Source organism: Gymnogyps californianus, chromosome 8 (assembly GCF_018139145.2).
Source record: "Gymnogyps californianus isolate 813 chromosome 8, ASM1813914v2, whole genome shotgun sequence".
Lineage (NCBI taxonomy): Eukaryota > Metazoa > Chordata > Aves > Accipitriformes > Cathartidae > Gymnogyps > Gymnogyps californianus.
In genome coordinates, this window is record NC_059478.1 from 26,253,699 (window position 1) to 26,269,294 (window position 15,596).

The 15,596-nt window shown below is 53.5% G+C and overlaps 3 protein-coding genes across 3 annotated transcripts; 2 read left to right on the forward strand and 1 right to left on the reverse strand.

Annotated features, from left to right (window-relative positions):
• Positions 1-118: 118 nt before the first annotated feature.
• LRRC41 (leucine rich repeat containing 41) lies at positions 119-8,590 on the reverse strand. The gene is made up of 10 exons (XM_050900832.1): positions 8,503-8,590; positions 8,330-8,416; positions 7,676-7,746; positions 5,697-6,861; positions 5,023-5,268; positions 3,952-4,116; positions 3,509-3,607; positions 2,893-3,015; positions 1,885-1,960; positions 119-839 (listed from the first exon to the last, which is right to left on the reverse strand). Exons 1-10 carry the CDS (start codon positions 8,588-8,590, stop codon positions 605-607), a joined length of 2,355 nt encoding a protein of 784 aa, XP_050756789.1. The 3' UTR covers positions 119-604.
• A 420-nt stretch (positions 8,591-9,010) lies between these two features.
• On the forward strand, positions 9,011-10,441 carry LOC127019204 (cytochrome b-c1 complex subunit 6, mitochondrial). The gene is made up of 4 exons (XM_050901155.1): positions 9,011-9,071; positions 9,167-9,202; positions 9,503-9,664; positions 10,172-10,441. The coding sequence occupies exons 1-4, from the start codon at positions 9,030-9,032 to the stop codon at positions 10,202-10,204; spliced, it is 273 nt and encodes a 90-aa protein (XP_050757112.1). The 5' UTR covers positions 9,011-9,029; the 3' UTR covers positions 10,205-10,441.
• A 1,098-nt stretch (positions 10,442-11,539) lies between these two features.
• On the forward strand, positions 11,540-15,244 carry NSUN4 (NOP2/Sun RNA methyltransferase 4). Its single transcript, XM_050900702.1, has 6 exons — positions 11,540-11,647; positions 12,150-12,580; positions 12,732-12,886; positions 13,053-13,207; positions 13,907-14,031; positions 14,817-15,244. Exons 1-6 carry the CDS (start codon positions 11,540-11,542, stop codon positions 15,088-15,090), a joined length of 1,248 nt encoding a protein of 415 aa, XP_050756659.1. The 3' UTR covers positions 15,091-15,244.
• The last annotated feature ends 352 nt before the right edge of the window (positions 15,245-15,596 follow it).

The window sequence follows — 15,596 nt, forward strand, 5'->3', positions numbered from 1 at the left end:
ATTTTCCAAATGTAAAAGGTCAAGGCTGGGGGCTTTTTTAGCTTGTTTTCTACTCCCTTTAGTGGAGGCAGGAGTTCTTACGTCACAGATGACAGAATGGTTGAAGTCGGAAGGGACCTCAAGGTCATATTGTCCAACACCCCTGCTCAAAAGCAAGGTCACCTACAGCTGGTTGTCAAGGACCACAACCAGATAGCTTTTGAGTCCCTCCAACGATGGAGATAGATAGATAGATAGTTATTGATGAGACACTGGCTGAAACAACATGAAATTTGTAACAACACCCAGTGGAATAAATAACTGCTTGTCCAGAGATCTGCAGGAAGTCACAGAAGCTCATGTGCTATCTGTCCCACTTAAAATACTCAAACTAAGAAGATGGTAGAGTTAGATCACCTGGAAATACAGCTGTTGACCCACACGGTCTTGTGTGTCACTTCAGTGTGGTACCTGTTCTTCAAATGAATAGAAAAGCAACAAGAACAACTGTATACTGCTTGACCCAGGGGAAGAAAACCCCACCTGTGCTATGAAATAAATCTTATTGGCCAGGGACTGAACTGCTTAGTTCAAGCTGATCTGTTTTCTCCTGCTCCTGCATCCATCACATGACACTGATGTAGTCAGCAAAGGCCTGGGAGGAGTCCCACGAGTCATTGACCACACTGCACACAGCTTTGAGACGCCGAAGCGCTTCTTGAGCTGTTTCAGCATCCTGGTCCAGCCAATTTTGGAAGAGGCGGAGGTGCGTGAATTGAATCTGTCCCCCTCTCTGCTGGATGTGGCCTTCCAGCTTCTTTGTGAACTCCAGGAGCCCATCAGGTTTGATGCAATTTGAGCTTTCCAGGGAAAGAAGGACAAAAAAGAACTCATTAACAGTCTAGGCTATAATTTGAGCAGTTTAAATTACTGTTCCTTCTAGTAACTGCCAGTGCAGGTACTTGAGGATGTTTCAATGCAAAGTACAACTTTCTTCAGCAATACAAAGTGTGAGTGGTCCTTCAGTTTTAATGAAAAACAAAACTGAAGCACAATAATACAAAGGACTAGAAGTGTTTTAAAACTAAGGTGGTAACCACTAACAAGTTAGACTCATTATCCTGGCCTCCTTACTACTGACTTAAGTAGACCTAGCTGTGGCCTTATGATGTTGCTGGATCCAAGCTGCTGGCTAAGCAGTGCCAGGAGCACTTCAGTCTCATAGCAGCTGTCAACTGCCTGGACCAAGGGGCCTGGCCCAACCTACAGGTCCCAGTGCAAGCCTCAGCAGTAAGTGATCATTTATCTCTTCCTTCTGAGAAAATCCGGAGCTATTAAAGAAAGGGGGAAAAGAGGGGTGGGGAAATCAAGCAAAACAGTCGTTAGTATTGCAGAAATGCCACCCTCCATGTGCTTCATGAAGGTTACTGCCTATCTTTATGGCCATTCAGGCTCAAGAAGAGAGCAGCAGTTCAGGCTGAAGACCAAAGATGATGAAAGGAACGCACAGGCATTCACAGGATCTGACAGGGGCAATGAGACAGCATTCTCTCCCTATTCCAGGGCAGTGGGAACAGAGCTACTCACGCTGATGCCTAAGAATAAATGTACATAGGGATGTTAGTTCTAACCTACAGCACAGGAAGGGCTTGCAGCAGCCTCCCAAGGGAGCAGCAAACCAAAGCTGCTTTTAAGATGGAGCTTGACTCATTTATAAAAGGGACAGCGAGATACCTCAGATGCTGGAGCATGTGCCCATTACAGCATTTCTCTAAGCTTTTCTTGGGTGTATGTTCCCTTGAGGAAGGAACAAAACCATGCTCAGGCTTCTCCCGCTGTCTGAGCCCAGTTCAGCTCTGGCCCTCCCGAAACAAGAAACTCTGTGTGTTTAGAGCAGCAGAATACCTGACATCCAGCTGGCAAAGAGAAGAGGAGGAATCTTCAGAGAAAATGTCTGCAAGGGCAACCAGCCTGTGATTCCCTAAGAGGGGAGAAATGCAGGTGTTAGATGCAAACTGGGAACTGTCTGAAATATTTAAATGGGCACGGGGCTGGGATAATAGTGCAGAAAGGAGGCCGTAAGCCTGTGCATGCAGCACAAAGGGCTCATCTCTGCACCCTCAGTTTGTCCCTCTCAGTGGCCTAAACTGAGTTCACCCCACTGAGCAGTGTTCCAAGGCAATGGAAACATCTGCTGATAGGGCAGTTTGTTTCACTAGAAAAATCCTCATTTTGTTCGAGAAGTCAATATGCAGCTTTGTTTTAAAAATGGCCAATAGCACAGGGTTAAACTCAAACCTCAGACATTAGGTGTATTTCAGGTGATCCCAAGCTTTCCCATTTCATTAAAAGAACAGAAAACAGTATTCTGGATTTACCTGAAATTCATTTCTCAGACATTTCTACTTGGCCTGTGATCCAAAAAGCCTATCATTTCTGTAAATTCAGTTCCACTGCTTTGACACAAACCCTTCCTTTACTTATCCCCATCCCTCCAGTGGCTGCCAACAGCTTTTAAGGCATAAAATCGCCAAACTTGGGCAAAATCTGTGCCTCTGGATGAGAGGCAGTGCATCTGCTGCTGGATCTGTTCCTCGTAAAGAGTCTGAACCAGATCAGTGTTCAGTCAGATCTGGAGTCCCGCTGATACTTGCTTTTGCTGCAGAGAAAAGCAACTGTAATGCCCGTGCAGCACCTGGGCTCTTGGTACGTTGCTGAACGCAACTGAAATTCTGCCTTTAAAAAATGAACTCGGTGCTCCTTATTTTGTGAGCTAAATCCACTCTGTTCATGCATGTGTTAAGTTCAGCACGGAGGTCACCAGCTAGCAACGGTCCTAACTCCAACCCTGAAGTTATCTCCAAGACAGCTGGTCTAAGGTCAGGGCCCCACAGCAACACTGACTGTACGCACCAAGGCGATTCCCAGGCAGTTTGAGGCTCTTCAAAGATGAATTTCTTTTCACTGTATTGATTATATCCGACAAAAACTCAGTAGTAGAGCTTTCGAACAGCCGACAGAAGGAAAACGTGATTTCTACAGAAGAAATGGATTGACAGTACATGTTAGTACTCCCTGCACGCTTCATTATTCCATAATTACATCCTGCAGACAGCTCCAGCCCCTAATCCACATGCAAGAACAAAGCCTCCCCAGCAGTGGATTGCACACAACAGCATCACCACTCTGTCACTGGAAGAGAGCAGAGATTGCACCCGGGGAAGTGGCTTTGCCAGCTGACCCAGTTAAAAGGTGATATGCTCTGCAGGTTAAAAATCTTTGTTTTATAGCCAAGACTATGGACTCTTCTCTGCAGCATACGCCAGCTTTGCAGCTGCTGCTCTCTCTGCCCTGCTGGCACAAAGAACCAGGCGCATTCCCACTCTGCCAACAGCTACGGATCTGCTTCGGGGACAGTGACATTTGGCTAAGCCTTACACATCCGAAGATCACCTCTTAAACGTCAGCCAGCCAAAAGCAGCCACCTGCAGCACCTTTCCAAGCAACAGCACCCAGGAGTTTGCTGTACCTTGCAGGACGGGATCCTGAAGCAAAAGCAGAACTTCTTTCTGGTGCTCAGCGAGGTTCACATCATGAAAGCTCAGTTTCTTCAAATTTGGATTACACTCTAAAAGCAAAACAAGTTCTCAGGTAAAGTACTGTACGTCCTTGGGATAAAAAGACCCTGACCCAACTACCAGCTAATGCCCAGAAACGGAGTGGGACTGTGGATAATTTGTGCTGGATTGTGGGTAATTAAAAAGGAACCATCCTGCTGTGCAGGATCATTCACATGCTCAGCACAGAAAGGGGGATGGCTGACAGCCATTTCCTTTTCTCAGGAGACTTCAAGGATGTCCACACTGAAGAAATGGACCCACCTAAGTTGGCTTCATGCTAAAGGATGGAAGATCACAGCAAGGAAGCTACTCTGTGTGTCACAGTGATGCCACCTACGAGTTTGCAGAGTACCTTTGAGTGCCTCCAAAAGGAGCCCAAGCTCCTGAGAACAGGGCAGCGTGGCGCTGTCAAGGGACAACTGCTGGAGGGACTTTGACGCCTTGAGCACTGGCAGCAGGAACGCGGTGTGCAGGGGTTCCCTGGGGAATCGGATCTCTAGCTGCTCCAGGCAGCTCTCTAAGGGAAGAAAAACAAACAACAATGGAAGAGCTTGGTCTGGAGTGCCTGTTTTCAACGTAGCTAGGTCCTACAGCAAGCAAGAAGCCTGTACGCCTGACACAACTATCATTTAGGTTGGTAGAAAGTGCTATGCGACGCACCCTGCCCCACAGAGCTCTACAGCAACTCAGACCTATGGTAGTGTGAATCACTTACGGCTCATTTCAAGACTCCTGCCAGACCACAGGGCCACCAATTTCTACTGCGTTCTGGCAGCAAAACAACGCTTGAGAAAAGGTCACCCTTTATGCACAAACCAGTCAGTGTCTTCCCAGAGCACAGCTCTTCACTGACCCCACTCCATACTCGCTCAGGCTTTGCTTACTGCTTTTCTGGTCATTCAAGGGCTAAAAAGGGTGATGAGAGACCTGTGACCTGAGACCACGCTGCTATAGCTGCCAGACTGTAATCCAGAGGCTTGGGCAGTGCTTTGCCATCACCTGTGGTATTGTGATGATCAAGAGATGCTTTCCCTCTGCTTAAGGGTCTGTCTAAGGCTTAGAGCCTCACAGTCAATAGGATGGACAAAGCAGATCCCAACCAATTTACAGATCTGGTGGGATACACTCCCCGTGGGCTGCGTGGACAGTCACTGCTAGCAGGTTATGACTGGCCCTGTACAAAGCTGATGTTGCAGCAGGTTGGCATACAGCAGTAAGATGCTTTGTCCAAGACTCACGCTCCACAGAGCACGTCACAGACTGGAAATGACAAACTGCAACACCATCTACATCAGAAAGGTGAGGCTGTAATTGCTTAATTACACATCACTGTAACAGTGTAGAGTTCAAATCTGCATGCCAAGCTTTTACAGCTCTATCTGCCTGCCACGTCCTGGTCATCACTCAGAATGATGATTCCTACCTGGGATTTCTACCTCACTGCAGCTTGGATTCCCCTCTGGCCTGTTCCCCTCCAGCTGGTTTTTGAGGTCGAAGCTGACTGAGAGCGTGTGGAGCTGGGGAAAGGCGCTCAGGATGCAGCGAACAAGCTCCATGCAAGGCATGTGGGAGAAGACGTCGCTCACGCGCACCACGCGGAGGTGGCAGTTCGAGTGGCGGGAGAGGGCCCGGAGCCCAGAGAGGATGCAGAAGATGTTAGCACCCAGGCCTGGAACAGCATTTGTACAGAAAGGTGTTAGCTCTGCCTGTACAGACACCAACGCACAGGCAGCTGGAGCTGCACCAACGGCAAAGCAACCTAATTCAAAGGCTAAAGTCACAGACTGCTTTATCCACACGTTCTTAAGCTAGACTCTGTATACGGGAGATGGAGATCTGGCTCTTCCCTTCGCCCTCTCTGGATGGCGTTAAAGCACAAGGCTGGGGGCTGTTCTGGGGCAGAAGGGCCCCCATTCTCTCCCTCAAACAAGTCCTCACGCTCATTAAACATCTCTACCGATGCCATTCTCAAGATCAGGTACCAATACTTACAATGCCCATTCCAGTAAAAATAACATCAGGGTAAACCTGAGCTTTTAGGTAAAGTCAGACCATTAGACCAAGGCTGGAAGGAAGCAACCTGTTCACACCACTAACCGTTGTAAGACAGAACCAAGTTTTCTAAAGACACCCAGGAGCTCAGCAGGTTACTCAGAGTCCGACATGTCTCCCCAGTCAAAGGAATGGAGAACAATTCCAGCGTGGACACGCTTCGGAAGCGGCGAGCAGCTTTCAGAGAAAAGATCCCAGCAGATCCTCCTCTTTTCTTACAGCCAGCATGGCCAGTGCACAGAGATCCTGGGGAGGAACTAGTCCAGTTCTCAGCATTTTCTCCCTCTGTGGCGCTGTTTTTGTCGAGTAACCCTGAATTATCCTCTCTAGCAACAGTAAAAACAAAATCATACAGGTCTTCTGGGTCACCATATGGTCCCCTGCTTCGTCTGAGGCAGCGACGTTTCTTCCCCACTGCAGATCTCAGCCGTCTGCGTGTCTTTTGAAGAACGGGGTGACAGGACAGCTGGTCTGAGACGCAATGAGAAGATCCTCCCTGAATGCTGGTGTGGTCACAGGGCACCTTGCTGCTTGCCTCCTCACACGCTTGGTTTCGCAGAGGACAACTTCTTGGTCCGGAGAGGACAGAGTTCAGGCGAGCGTCAGCCCCGTATCCATTCACCTCCCCATCAGCCTCCTCCGGGGCCCTGGGGGATCCCTTCTGGTTCTCAACATCGCTCCACTCCCTCTCATTGTAACGGCCCCTCTCTACTCGCTCTTGCGCTGACTCCTGGCTTTGGGCTTTGTCCTCCTCTCTGCAAAGGCCACATGGGCTGCTGTGATACGTGAGGGCATTTCCCGAGCGCCAAAACCCAGCACTCATGCTCAAAATGAGAACGAGAAGAACTGTGTCAGGAACAGGCCAGGAATACATGGACACTTGGCTGACAGAGCCATGGTGAATCAGCCGGTGAAGAAGTAAAACCAGCGAACGCCTGATGGACTGGTCGGAGGAGAGGAGGTGCTGGAACTTCAGGATCCGCAGGGAGCCAGCCAGGTTTTCAAGCACTTTCTGGTTGTGCTCAGCAGTGAGCTCCACCGCACCCTGCAGCATGTTGCAGAGGGTAAGCTGGGAAACGTGCGGGGAGCTGTGGAGCAGCGGTGAAAAGTGATGGTCGTTGAGACGCCAGTCAGAGGAGACATCCAAGACACCGTGAAGAACGTTTGAGAAGAACGTTTCAAGGAACTTCTTCCTCCAACAGGTTATATTCTGCAATTAAACAACAGGGCCATATTAACAAAAAGTCAGCCACCATTTTTCTTGTTCTTTTTAAGTTAAATTATTGCTATCTGCTAACCTGGTAAATGTGGTGTCCAAAAAAAACCTGCTGCTAGCACAAGTGAGACCACCTTTCTAGTTCTCAACATCCTTCCTCAGTGTATTTGTTGAAAAACTGAGTTACTCCCATCGCTCTCTCTTCATCCTGCTTCTGGCCTAATTTAAACGCATTCAGTGGTCTGAAACTAAGGCATGTTTTTGCCTATTAAAAACCACATCATCAGGAATTTTCTTCCCGAGCATCTGCTTACAGGCTGTGATTAAGCTGTTTGTTAATGATTCTTTTGCGATGCTGAATCAATGGAGCTGCTTCAGTTTTCCTACATAAAACCATTCTTCCAAACTCACTGTCTTCTGTAAGTATTTTTCTAGTACGTTCTAAGACATCAGCACATTTTTCTGCCAGCGTAGGTGTAAGCATGACATAAGATACTGTTTTTATCCTCTGTTTCCCTCAGAATTGCATCTCTAAAGACAGGATTTATTCTTTCGGCAAACTTGCTGTTGTGAGATGAAGGGCGTGGCTGTACACTACAGTTCCTTTTATGAACCCTGTTTCCCAAAATTATCGTACTACCAGGGTCATGCCTTGGTCCGGAGCTCTGCAAACACTTATAAACAAGCGCCAGGAATCGCTCGGAGGTGGCCAGCAGCACCAGCGGGCTTAGAAACGAAACCTCGCGGAAGACCGCAGAAACGAGGCGCCTGCGTCGTGCCCCTTCTCCCACCGGCAGCGTCCCCTCACCTCCGAGTTGGGCGGCCTGGTTTTCATCACATCGTCCCAGAGCTTGCGCCAGATGGGCTGTGTCGAGAGGCCTGGGGGAAAAAAATAATCAACCGGGCGCTTTCACCCGTTCTCCCAGTCCGAGTGTCCTGCCCCGGAGCTCGCAGGGGCACTGGGCAGACAAGGGGCAGCGCTGGGGGGCACAGACCCAGACCCCTGCAGCAAAAGGACGGTGCTTTGCGGCGAGGGGAAGACCACCGCCTCCTAAGGGACACAAGTTAAAAAATGGCAGGTTTTGTCAGTCCTCACAAGGAGCAAAGCTACAGCAGGGCCCGCACCGCTGCGTGAACCCTGCCTGGGTATGGGACCGGGCTCAAGGTTTTGGACGCAGGGGGGTGTCCAAGCCCCGGTGGCAGGGACTGTGCTCCGGGGGCGTCCCCCACCCTGTAAAGGGGTTCACCCCTCCGGCCCGGGGCTCCCATTCCCAGCCTGGAGGGGTTCGTCCCTCCAGCTGGGGGTCCCTGCGGTGTGGGGCTCATCTCTCCAGGTCGGAGGGGCATCCCCCAAGTGCGTGGGGGGGGGGGGGGGTTTGTCCACCCCATCAGTTTTGGGGGGGCTCGTCCCTCCCGCCCGGGGGTACCCCCAAGGGTTTGTCGCCGTCCCCGCCGGTGTCACCTGCTCTCCGCGCGGCGCCCTCGGCCCGCTCGAGGCGGAAGACGGTGAGAAGCGGCAGGAGTCCCCGCAGGAGGTGCCCGGGCAGCGCTGCGGAGAGCCAGAGGGAGACGGTGGCAGGGTGCGGGCAGGCCCCAGGCCCCGCGCCCCGCCGCCCCGCGCCGCCTGCGCCTTACCCCAGACGTCCCGCTCCAGAGCCCCCATGCTGCGGCTCACCGCCGCCGCGCTCAGCGCGAACAGGCTGCGCGGCCCATCCGCCGCCATCGCCCCGCTCAGCGCCGCCGCGCCGCCGCCATCTTGCGAAGGGACACCCCTCCTCCCTCCCGTGCGCCGCCGCCGCCGCCATCTTGGGAGGAGGAGGGAGCGGGCGGCCATGTTGGGGAGGTCGCGTCGAGCGGCGTCCCTTTCCCACGCGGGGCCGGAGAGGCCGGCAGCGGCAGCCAGGCCGAGCCGGCTCCGAGGTTGCGATCCCCAGGAAGAAGGGGAAAAAGAAGGCAGGGAACGGAGAGGTAGCCATCTTGAGACGGTCACGGGCTCAGCCGCCGCCGGCTGCCATGTGTGGAAGGGACGCGCCCAGGCCTGAAGCACCACCCTCTGAGGGGCGGTCCCAGCGTGCAGCGGGCACGTTTCCGCTTCCGGGGCGGGCAGCGGCACTTCCGGCGGGTGACCCTGGCAAGTCCTTCTGGGCGGCGGGAGCGGAGGGATGGGGCTGCGCGACAGCGTCGTTCACGCCGGGGAGCCCGAGGTGAGCGGGGCCGGGCCCGGCTGGCGGGCACCGCGCCGAGGCGCCGCGGGCGGTCGGACGGTCGGTAACGGCTGTGCTTTTTATTTTTTCGCTAGAAGGAGGAGGAGGAGGAGGAGGAGGAAGAGCTGGTGGTAAGTCGGGGAGTGGGGCCGGGCCGCCCCTGCCCGGGGAGCTGGCAGGCCTCGGTGGTGGTGGGGGAGCGACTCGTTGCTCGCAGGGGTAGATGCCCGGTGCCTGTCAGCACTGACAAGCAAACTCCTAGGGGCTTGGGCCGCCGTCGCCGGGCTGCGCTGGCGATCCAAAGCTTAGCGGGGAGGCACCTTGAATCCGAGCTTCGATGTGGATGTATGGCTCCCTCTCAAAGCAGTGGGGCTCGAGGGAAAACGGCATTTCGAGGTCTCCTTGTTCTCACGGCAGTCCCGTGTCTGCAGGATCCTTTAACCACGGTCCGGGAGCACTGCGAGCAGACGGAGAAATGCGTGAAGGCGCGGGAGCGGCTGGAGCTGTGCGACGCGCGGGTGTCCTCCAGGTCCCAGACAGAAGAGCAGTGCACAGAGGAGCTTTTTGACTTCCTGCATGCCAGGGACCACTGCGTAAGTGCAGCGCCCACGGATGGAACATTCCTGGTGGTGCTGGGAGCAGAGCTGCCTTTAGCTGCGCTTCTGAGAGTGCAGACAGTTCAAGTGTGAGACACGGTAGCTGTTCAGTCACAGTGAGCTCTGAAGAACTGTGAGCCTCGATGCTTTTTCTTGTTAAATGTTTGGTTCCTCCTTGTTACAACAGTTCCAGCTGGGATTCGGTAGGTTATTAAACAATTAAATAAGTCAAACACATTGTTTCTGCCCTGCAAATGGCACTCTGCTATTTCAGCGTTGTATTTGCCCTTTTAAAGTTAAACCTTTTTAACCTGAGGTGAAACTTGGTAAGAAGTCTCGGCTTGTTAGTTTTCTTGAGTGACTTGTTGCAAAACAAGGAGAAGAGCGGAGGGCTGTGGGGCCGTGTGTCTTAGTGGCCCAGAAAACCACGAGGCGGGTGATAACACCCTGCTGATTTCCAGCCCTGATCTACGAGTTACCAGGTGCTTTGTCTCTTCTCTTCAGGTTGCTCACAAACTCTTTAAGAACCTGAAGTGAAGGCGGGTGTGATTGTCCATCTGCTTCCACGGCCTGTGTCGGCGGTTCCTGGATTCACAGTACTGCTTCCCGCCCGTTCATTCTCCATGCCACGTATAAACGGAACAGCCTCCTGGCAGCGACCGAGCGTCAGCCTGTCTCTGCGTCTGTTCTCGTGGAAGATGCGCAGCTACGCAAAAAACGTGTTGATGTTCTGTAATTTTCCATATTAAACATTCAGAGTTCCCGTGGAAATACCCTCTGTTTTCTTTCCTAGTTCTTGTGCTTCTGAGTTGTACTGGGTTAAGATGAAATCAGTGGGGGTCAGAGCCCAGTTTGTGGGGGGAGACTTTTCCTCACTTGTGGGAATGTCCTTTTTGCGCAGCCGTGATGCGCAGCGGCTAGAGCCCGATCCCACGGGGAAGAATTTGTCTGTTGGAGCCACAAAGATACTTCCGAGCCCCACAAGACCGGTATTGTTCACGCAGTAAGTTCTGACTAAATTAAACTAAAGAGAGCGACCCTTTTCTAGGAGAGAAGTTTCCCCCCTTTTGGGGAAAACCGTCAGCAGTCCCTGACTGTCACCCGCTGCTGCCAGCGGCTGGAAGAGCCTCTCGGCCGCGGTTGGCTTCGCGTTCTTGCCCAGAGCGACTGAGCGTGTGGGTGCAGATGGGCCGGGCGGTGGTTCCACCTGCTCAAACCCTGAGCAGAGCACGAACCCCCCCGGGGGAACTGAAGCCCCGGTCCCCCCGGGGGAACTGAAGCCCTGCTGCGCCAGTTGCCAGCCCCTCCTGCTGACCTGGGACTGTCCTGCGGGAGGGTCAAGTTCATGCTCTGCCTGTTTTTCTTCAGAGGAGGATGTTTAGTCGCAGGGGAACTAGGATGTTTCACAGGGCAGCAAGTCCTTTCTCAGCTGTTCTTCAAAGTGGAAAAAAAACCCCACCACTTCTTAAATTTGGCTGTTATTTTTCAGTGTAGCCGTCTGTAATCCTTTTGCTGGTGGATTTCAAGTTTAATCCCTAGCGGATTTAAACGGAGCTTTATGAGGGTAAGCGTAACACGTTGATTTCAGGAGTTCGTGGGGTTTGGTTTCTTTCCCGGGGCACGGTCCGGCTGCGGGCGCGTTTCTCCCGCCGCAAAGCCCGTTTTGTTGCTGGATCCTTCCCGGCAGCGGCTGCCCAAAGCCGCCGCCTCCCCGCCCTGCAGCGCTTCTCAGCCCCGGCGCCCGGGGACCCCACGCGGGGGTTATTCGCTCGGGGGGGGGGCCGGTGCGGGGCCCGGCGGGGGACGGGCCGGCGGCGGAGCGGAGCCGGTGCCGGTCCCGCCCCGGAAGGGCGCCGCGGCGGCGCGCAAGCGATGGCGGCGCTGGGCGGGAGCGGTCGGGCGGCGGCAGCGCTGCTGCGGAGGGTGCCGCCGCCGGGGCTGGGACCGGGGCCGCGCCGGTACCGGTACAAGGAGAAGTGGGTGAGCGGGACCGGAGCGGGTCCCTGCCCTGCGGCCGCCCGTCCCCGCCGCGGGGGCTGCCCTGCACACCCGCGCCCCCCCCGCCCGCTGCGCTGCGTTGCACCCCGCCTTTTCTCCCCGCTAACCCTTTCGCACCCCATTGCACCCCTCTCATCTCCCCGATTCAGCCCCTTGCGCCTCTCACTGCACCCTGTAGCACCCCCTCACCCATTACGCCGCCGTTACGCCACTCTGTACGCGGCTGTTCCCCTCCTTGCGTGCCCACCCCGTGCTCCCAGCCCCACTCAGCCATTCCGGGTCCTGAACCTTCCCCAGGCGACCGCCACCCCTTGGGTGTTGGGGACACAGTCACTTTCTGGGGCTGCAGAAAGGCCCCAGGGACTTTTGGCAGCACAGAACGGACAGCACTGGATTCTCCCGGAAAAACGTTGAGGCCGGGAGGGGCACTGGGATGTCAAGGTATTTTGTCTTTTAACATCTCTGATATTTTTTTCCCCCAAAGGCTGCCACGGCCCCCCGCATCCCGCCCACGCGGCTGGCCCTGCACCACTTCGATGAGAGCTACAGCCTGCAGCTGAAGGACCTGTGGCCCTCCGTCCGCGCCGGCCTGCTCTGCGAGCAGAAGTACGGCGCCCTCCTCAACAACTTCTCTCCTGTCGACCACGTCACCCAAGAGCTGGAGCTGCTGAATGCCACTGATTTTGTTTCCGAAGCCCCCAAAAAGGCGCAGCGATCACAGCGGGGTGCAGCTGCGGAGGAAGCGGGGAGAGAGGAAGGCCGGTCCCAGGAGGGGTCTGGCGAGGGCAGGACAGTGATGCAGGCAGAGGTGATGACACGGGCAGAGACGTCACCACCGCTTCGTGCCTCCATCAGCTCTAACATCAAGTGTTACACCTTCCCCAGGGGCGACATCACGCGCTTTCGCCCTGCACGGTGAGACATCCCTGGGACAGACTTTGCCAGCCTCGGGCGCTCCATGTGTGTGAGCACCCGCTGCTTCTGTACGTCCCCATCCTCACTTCCAACTGCTGTTTTCTTTTCCCCTCGCACGTTTGCTTTTTTTACGCAAACTGGTGATTTCCAGGCCAGACACTCTGGGGCTCCTCGACTATTATCTCATGGATGCAGCATCTCTCCTGCCTGTCCTGGCGCTCAATGTGCAGCCGGATGACTTTGTCCTCGACCTCTGTGCGGCTCCGGGCGGCAAGACTCTGGCTCTGCTGCAGACTGGGGTTTGCGGTAAGTGGAGGCGGATGTTCCTTGTTCCCGTGCATAAAACAGGGCTGGAAGAGTGTGCTGTGCCCGTTAATGTCTGACCGTTAATCATTTCTGGTTATAAGAATTGGGAATCAAGTGTGTTTTTTGCAAGAGTGACATTCCCGGTGTGCCTATTTTGTCCTCTCAGGACATCTGGCAGCCAACGACATCTCCATTTCCCGGACAAAGAGGCTGTACCAGACTCTCCATAGCTACGTTCCCAAAGAAATCAGGGAGACTGTGAGTGTCACATCCTGCGACGGAAGGGACTGGGGGCAGCTGGAAGGCAGCACTTTCCATAAGGTAGGTGATTGGGAACCGGTGAAGATGAACCCATCTAGTTCACTTCCCTCCTGTTTCAGAGGAAGGCAGCAGCTTATCCTACAGTATAATTGTATAGTTTTCCATAATCTTAAATGCAGAGGAAGAGAGAAGACTAAGCCACATATGGAGTAATATTTCCTCCTGCTATACCCTTCCTGCAGGATCTGGTGCATATGGGCATCCAGAGTTGTACTTTTATTTACCTGTGTAATACTCCTTAAAAATCCTGTTCTTATCCATCACCTGGAAGGGGTTAAATGTGAAGATTAGATAATTCTTGTTTCTCAGCCACGTCCAGCCACGGGAGCTGGGTTTGTTACTCCAGGAGGTGTCACTGCAGGAGCTCTGGCCGTGTGCGGTTGCAGCCGTAGGTGCTGCAGTAACGCCTACCAGGAAGACGCACGGAGTAGAAACGTTAAATGAGGACACGTGTGAGAGCGTGATGTTATCCACCATTTCTGTGTGTGTTTGCACATTCCTGAAAAGCAAAAGCAGCCAGACGAGTTACAGTTCAGTGTGGGCACACACCTGCGCTCGGGCAGCATCAGCTGGGCAAGGCACTGAGAGCTACTTGGTGCATGGCAAGGGTGGAGGAGCTGGGCGAGGGGCAGGTCGCGCTAGGAGACTCGCTGAGCTTGACCTGGGCCCAGGACTGATGCAGGACCTCTGCCGCTGCAGGTCCTGGTGGATGTGCCCTGCACGACAGACAGGCACTCTGTCATGGAGGAGGAGAACAACATCTTCCACAGGAGACGAACCAAGGAGCGCCAGATGTTGCCCATGCTGCAGCTGCAGCTGCTGATGTGAGTGAGTTCGATGCTGTGCTTTGGTGCTATTTGTGTTACGGTAGCAGCTCTCCGTGGCCAGCACTGAAACCTCTTCTTACTTTTTGTGTCCCCAACTGGGAAATCTAGAAACCATGTGTAGTTTTCTGGAATGGCAATAGTTGAACACATCAAATCATAGTAAGCGTAAGAAGGTGCAGATGCTCTCGGTCAGATCAAATGTCCTTCCTGTCCCCAGCAGTAGCCATAGGACGTCAGGAGGAGGGTCTAAGGAACAGGATGGGTATAGCATTGTCCTTTTGTGTGATGATCTCCTGGGTCCCGGCAGTCAGCCCTGGAGGATTCCTGAGTGTCCACATCTCCCAGCACATGGGAGCGCTTCGTCACCCCATTTTGCTGGGAAGGCTGGATGGGCTGACTGCGAGCTGGGGCAATAAGGAGACAGATCAGAGAGTCCCATGGCAGCGCGTGAACTGTGAGAGCCTCTTTCCCTCTATGTACTCTTATCCCATTCCCTTGGAGGGGAGTGCGGGATTACTTCTTCCAGCTGCTCTCCAGTAGCGTCTCTCCCGTGTTAAGTACTTTATCAACGTAAGCATCTATTTGACCCATATTGCCCTGGTCTAACACAGTCCTCAGGTTGCAGTGACACAGTGAGACTGCTGAGCCTGTGGAGTTCAAGGAGATTTGTCTCACCTTCTATGAGTTACATGCTAGCTTCCCAGTTTTGGTGGGTGGGAATGCTGGTGTCCCACACGGTCCTCTTCTTCCTGTGATGGTGTGTGTGTTCATCTTGCCTGCAGGGCTGGGATCCTCGCTACCAAGCCGGGAGGAGAGGTGGTGTATTCTACGTGCTCCCTCTCCCCGCTGCAGAATGAGTATGTGATCGAGAGAGCGATAGAAATTGCAGAAACCCAGTTTAACATCAGTATCCACGTTGAGGACTTGAGCCACTTTCAGACGCTGTTCCAGGACACGTTTTCCTTCTTCTCGGATTGCCGGCTGGGGGAGCTTGTTCTGCCTCACCTCACAGCCAACTTTGGACCTATGTATTTCTGCAAATTATGTCGGATGTAGAAGGGGCGACAGGCTTATGTTTGCTGGCTGTCAGAAAATACCGCAAATTTCCAGGGAAAGCCAGAGTGCTTTATATTTGTTTTTCTTTTTAAAATGTCCCAAAGAAAGTCTGCTTTTTTACTGCAGACATAGAGAATAAATGAGAAAGACCTGCTGTGGAGTCTCCTGAATATTTATCTGTTTAAGACTGAGGTGTTTAATCTAGGAAAGAAAGAGAGGTCTTATCAGAGGGAGCAATTTATCCATCCATCTCGGGATGGGATAAATGGCCCTGTGTGGATGCTGCTCTCTCCCTCCTGTCTGACTGCTTTGATCCTACATGAGCAGGCTTGGGTTAACAAACACCATCTGGGGATCTCAGCCTTTCTGTCCCAGATCTCACCATCTGCGTAATTGAGTTGCATCCGTCTCTGCTTATCTCCTACCTTCGGAAAGAGCAGCCTGAGGTCCTGAAATAAGAGGTTCCTAAGAATGCCCCTGCTGTGAGGTTGGAAATGTGCTTAGGG

Coding starts and splice junctions, on each gene's coding strand:
- LRRC41 (XM_050900832.1), bottom strand. CDS start 8,590: ATGGCGGCGGATGGGCCGCGCAGCCTGTTCGCGCTGAGCGCGGCGGCG. Junction 5,269..5,696: donor CTTGGTTCTGTCTTACAACG/GTTAGTGGTGTG, acceptor ATGCTGTTCCAG/GCCTGGGTGCTAACATCTTC. Junction 1,961..2,892: donor ACTGCCTGGGAATCGCCTTG/GTGCGTACAGTC, acceptor CTCCCCTCTTAG/GGAATCACAGGCTGGTTGCC.
- LOC127019204 (XM_050901155.1), top strand. CDS start 9,030: ATGGGGCTGCGCGACAGCGTCGTTCACGCCGGGGAGCCCGAG. Junction 9,203..9,502: donor AGGAGGAGGAAGAGCTGGTG/GTAAGTCGGGGA, acceptor CCGTGTCTGCAG/GATCCTTTAACCACGGTCCG. Junction 9,665..10,171: donor TGCATGCCAGGGACCACTGC/GTAAGTGCAGCG, acceptor TCTTCTCTTCAG/GTTGCTCACAAACTCTTTAA.
- NSUN4 (XM_050900702.1), top strand. CDS start 11,540: ATGGCGGCGCTGGGCGGGAGCGGTCGGGCGGCGGCAGCGCTGCTGCGG. Junction 12,581..12,731: donor ACGCGCTTTCGCCCTGCACG/GTGAGACATCCC, acceptor GGTGATTTCCAG/GCCAGACACTCTGGGGCTCC. Junction 14,032..14,816: donor CTGCAGCTGCAGCTGCTGAT/GTGAGTGAGTTC, acceptor TCTTGCCTGCAG/GGCTGGGATCCTCGCTACCA.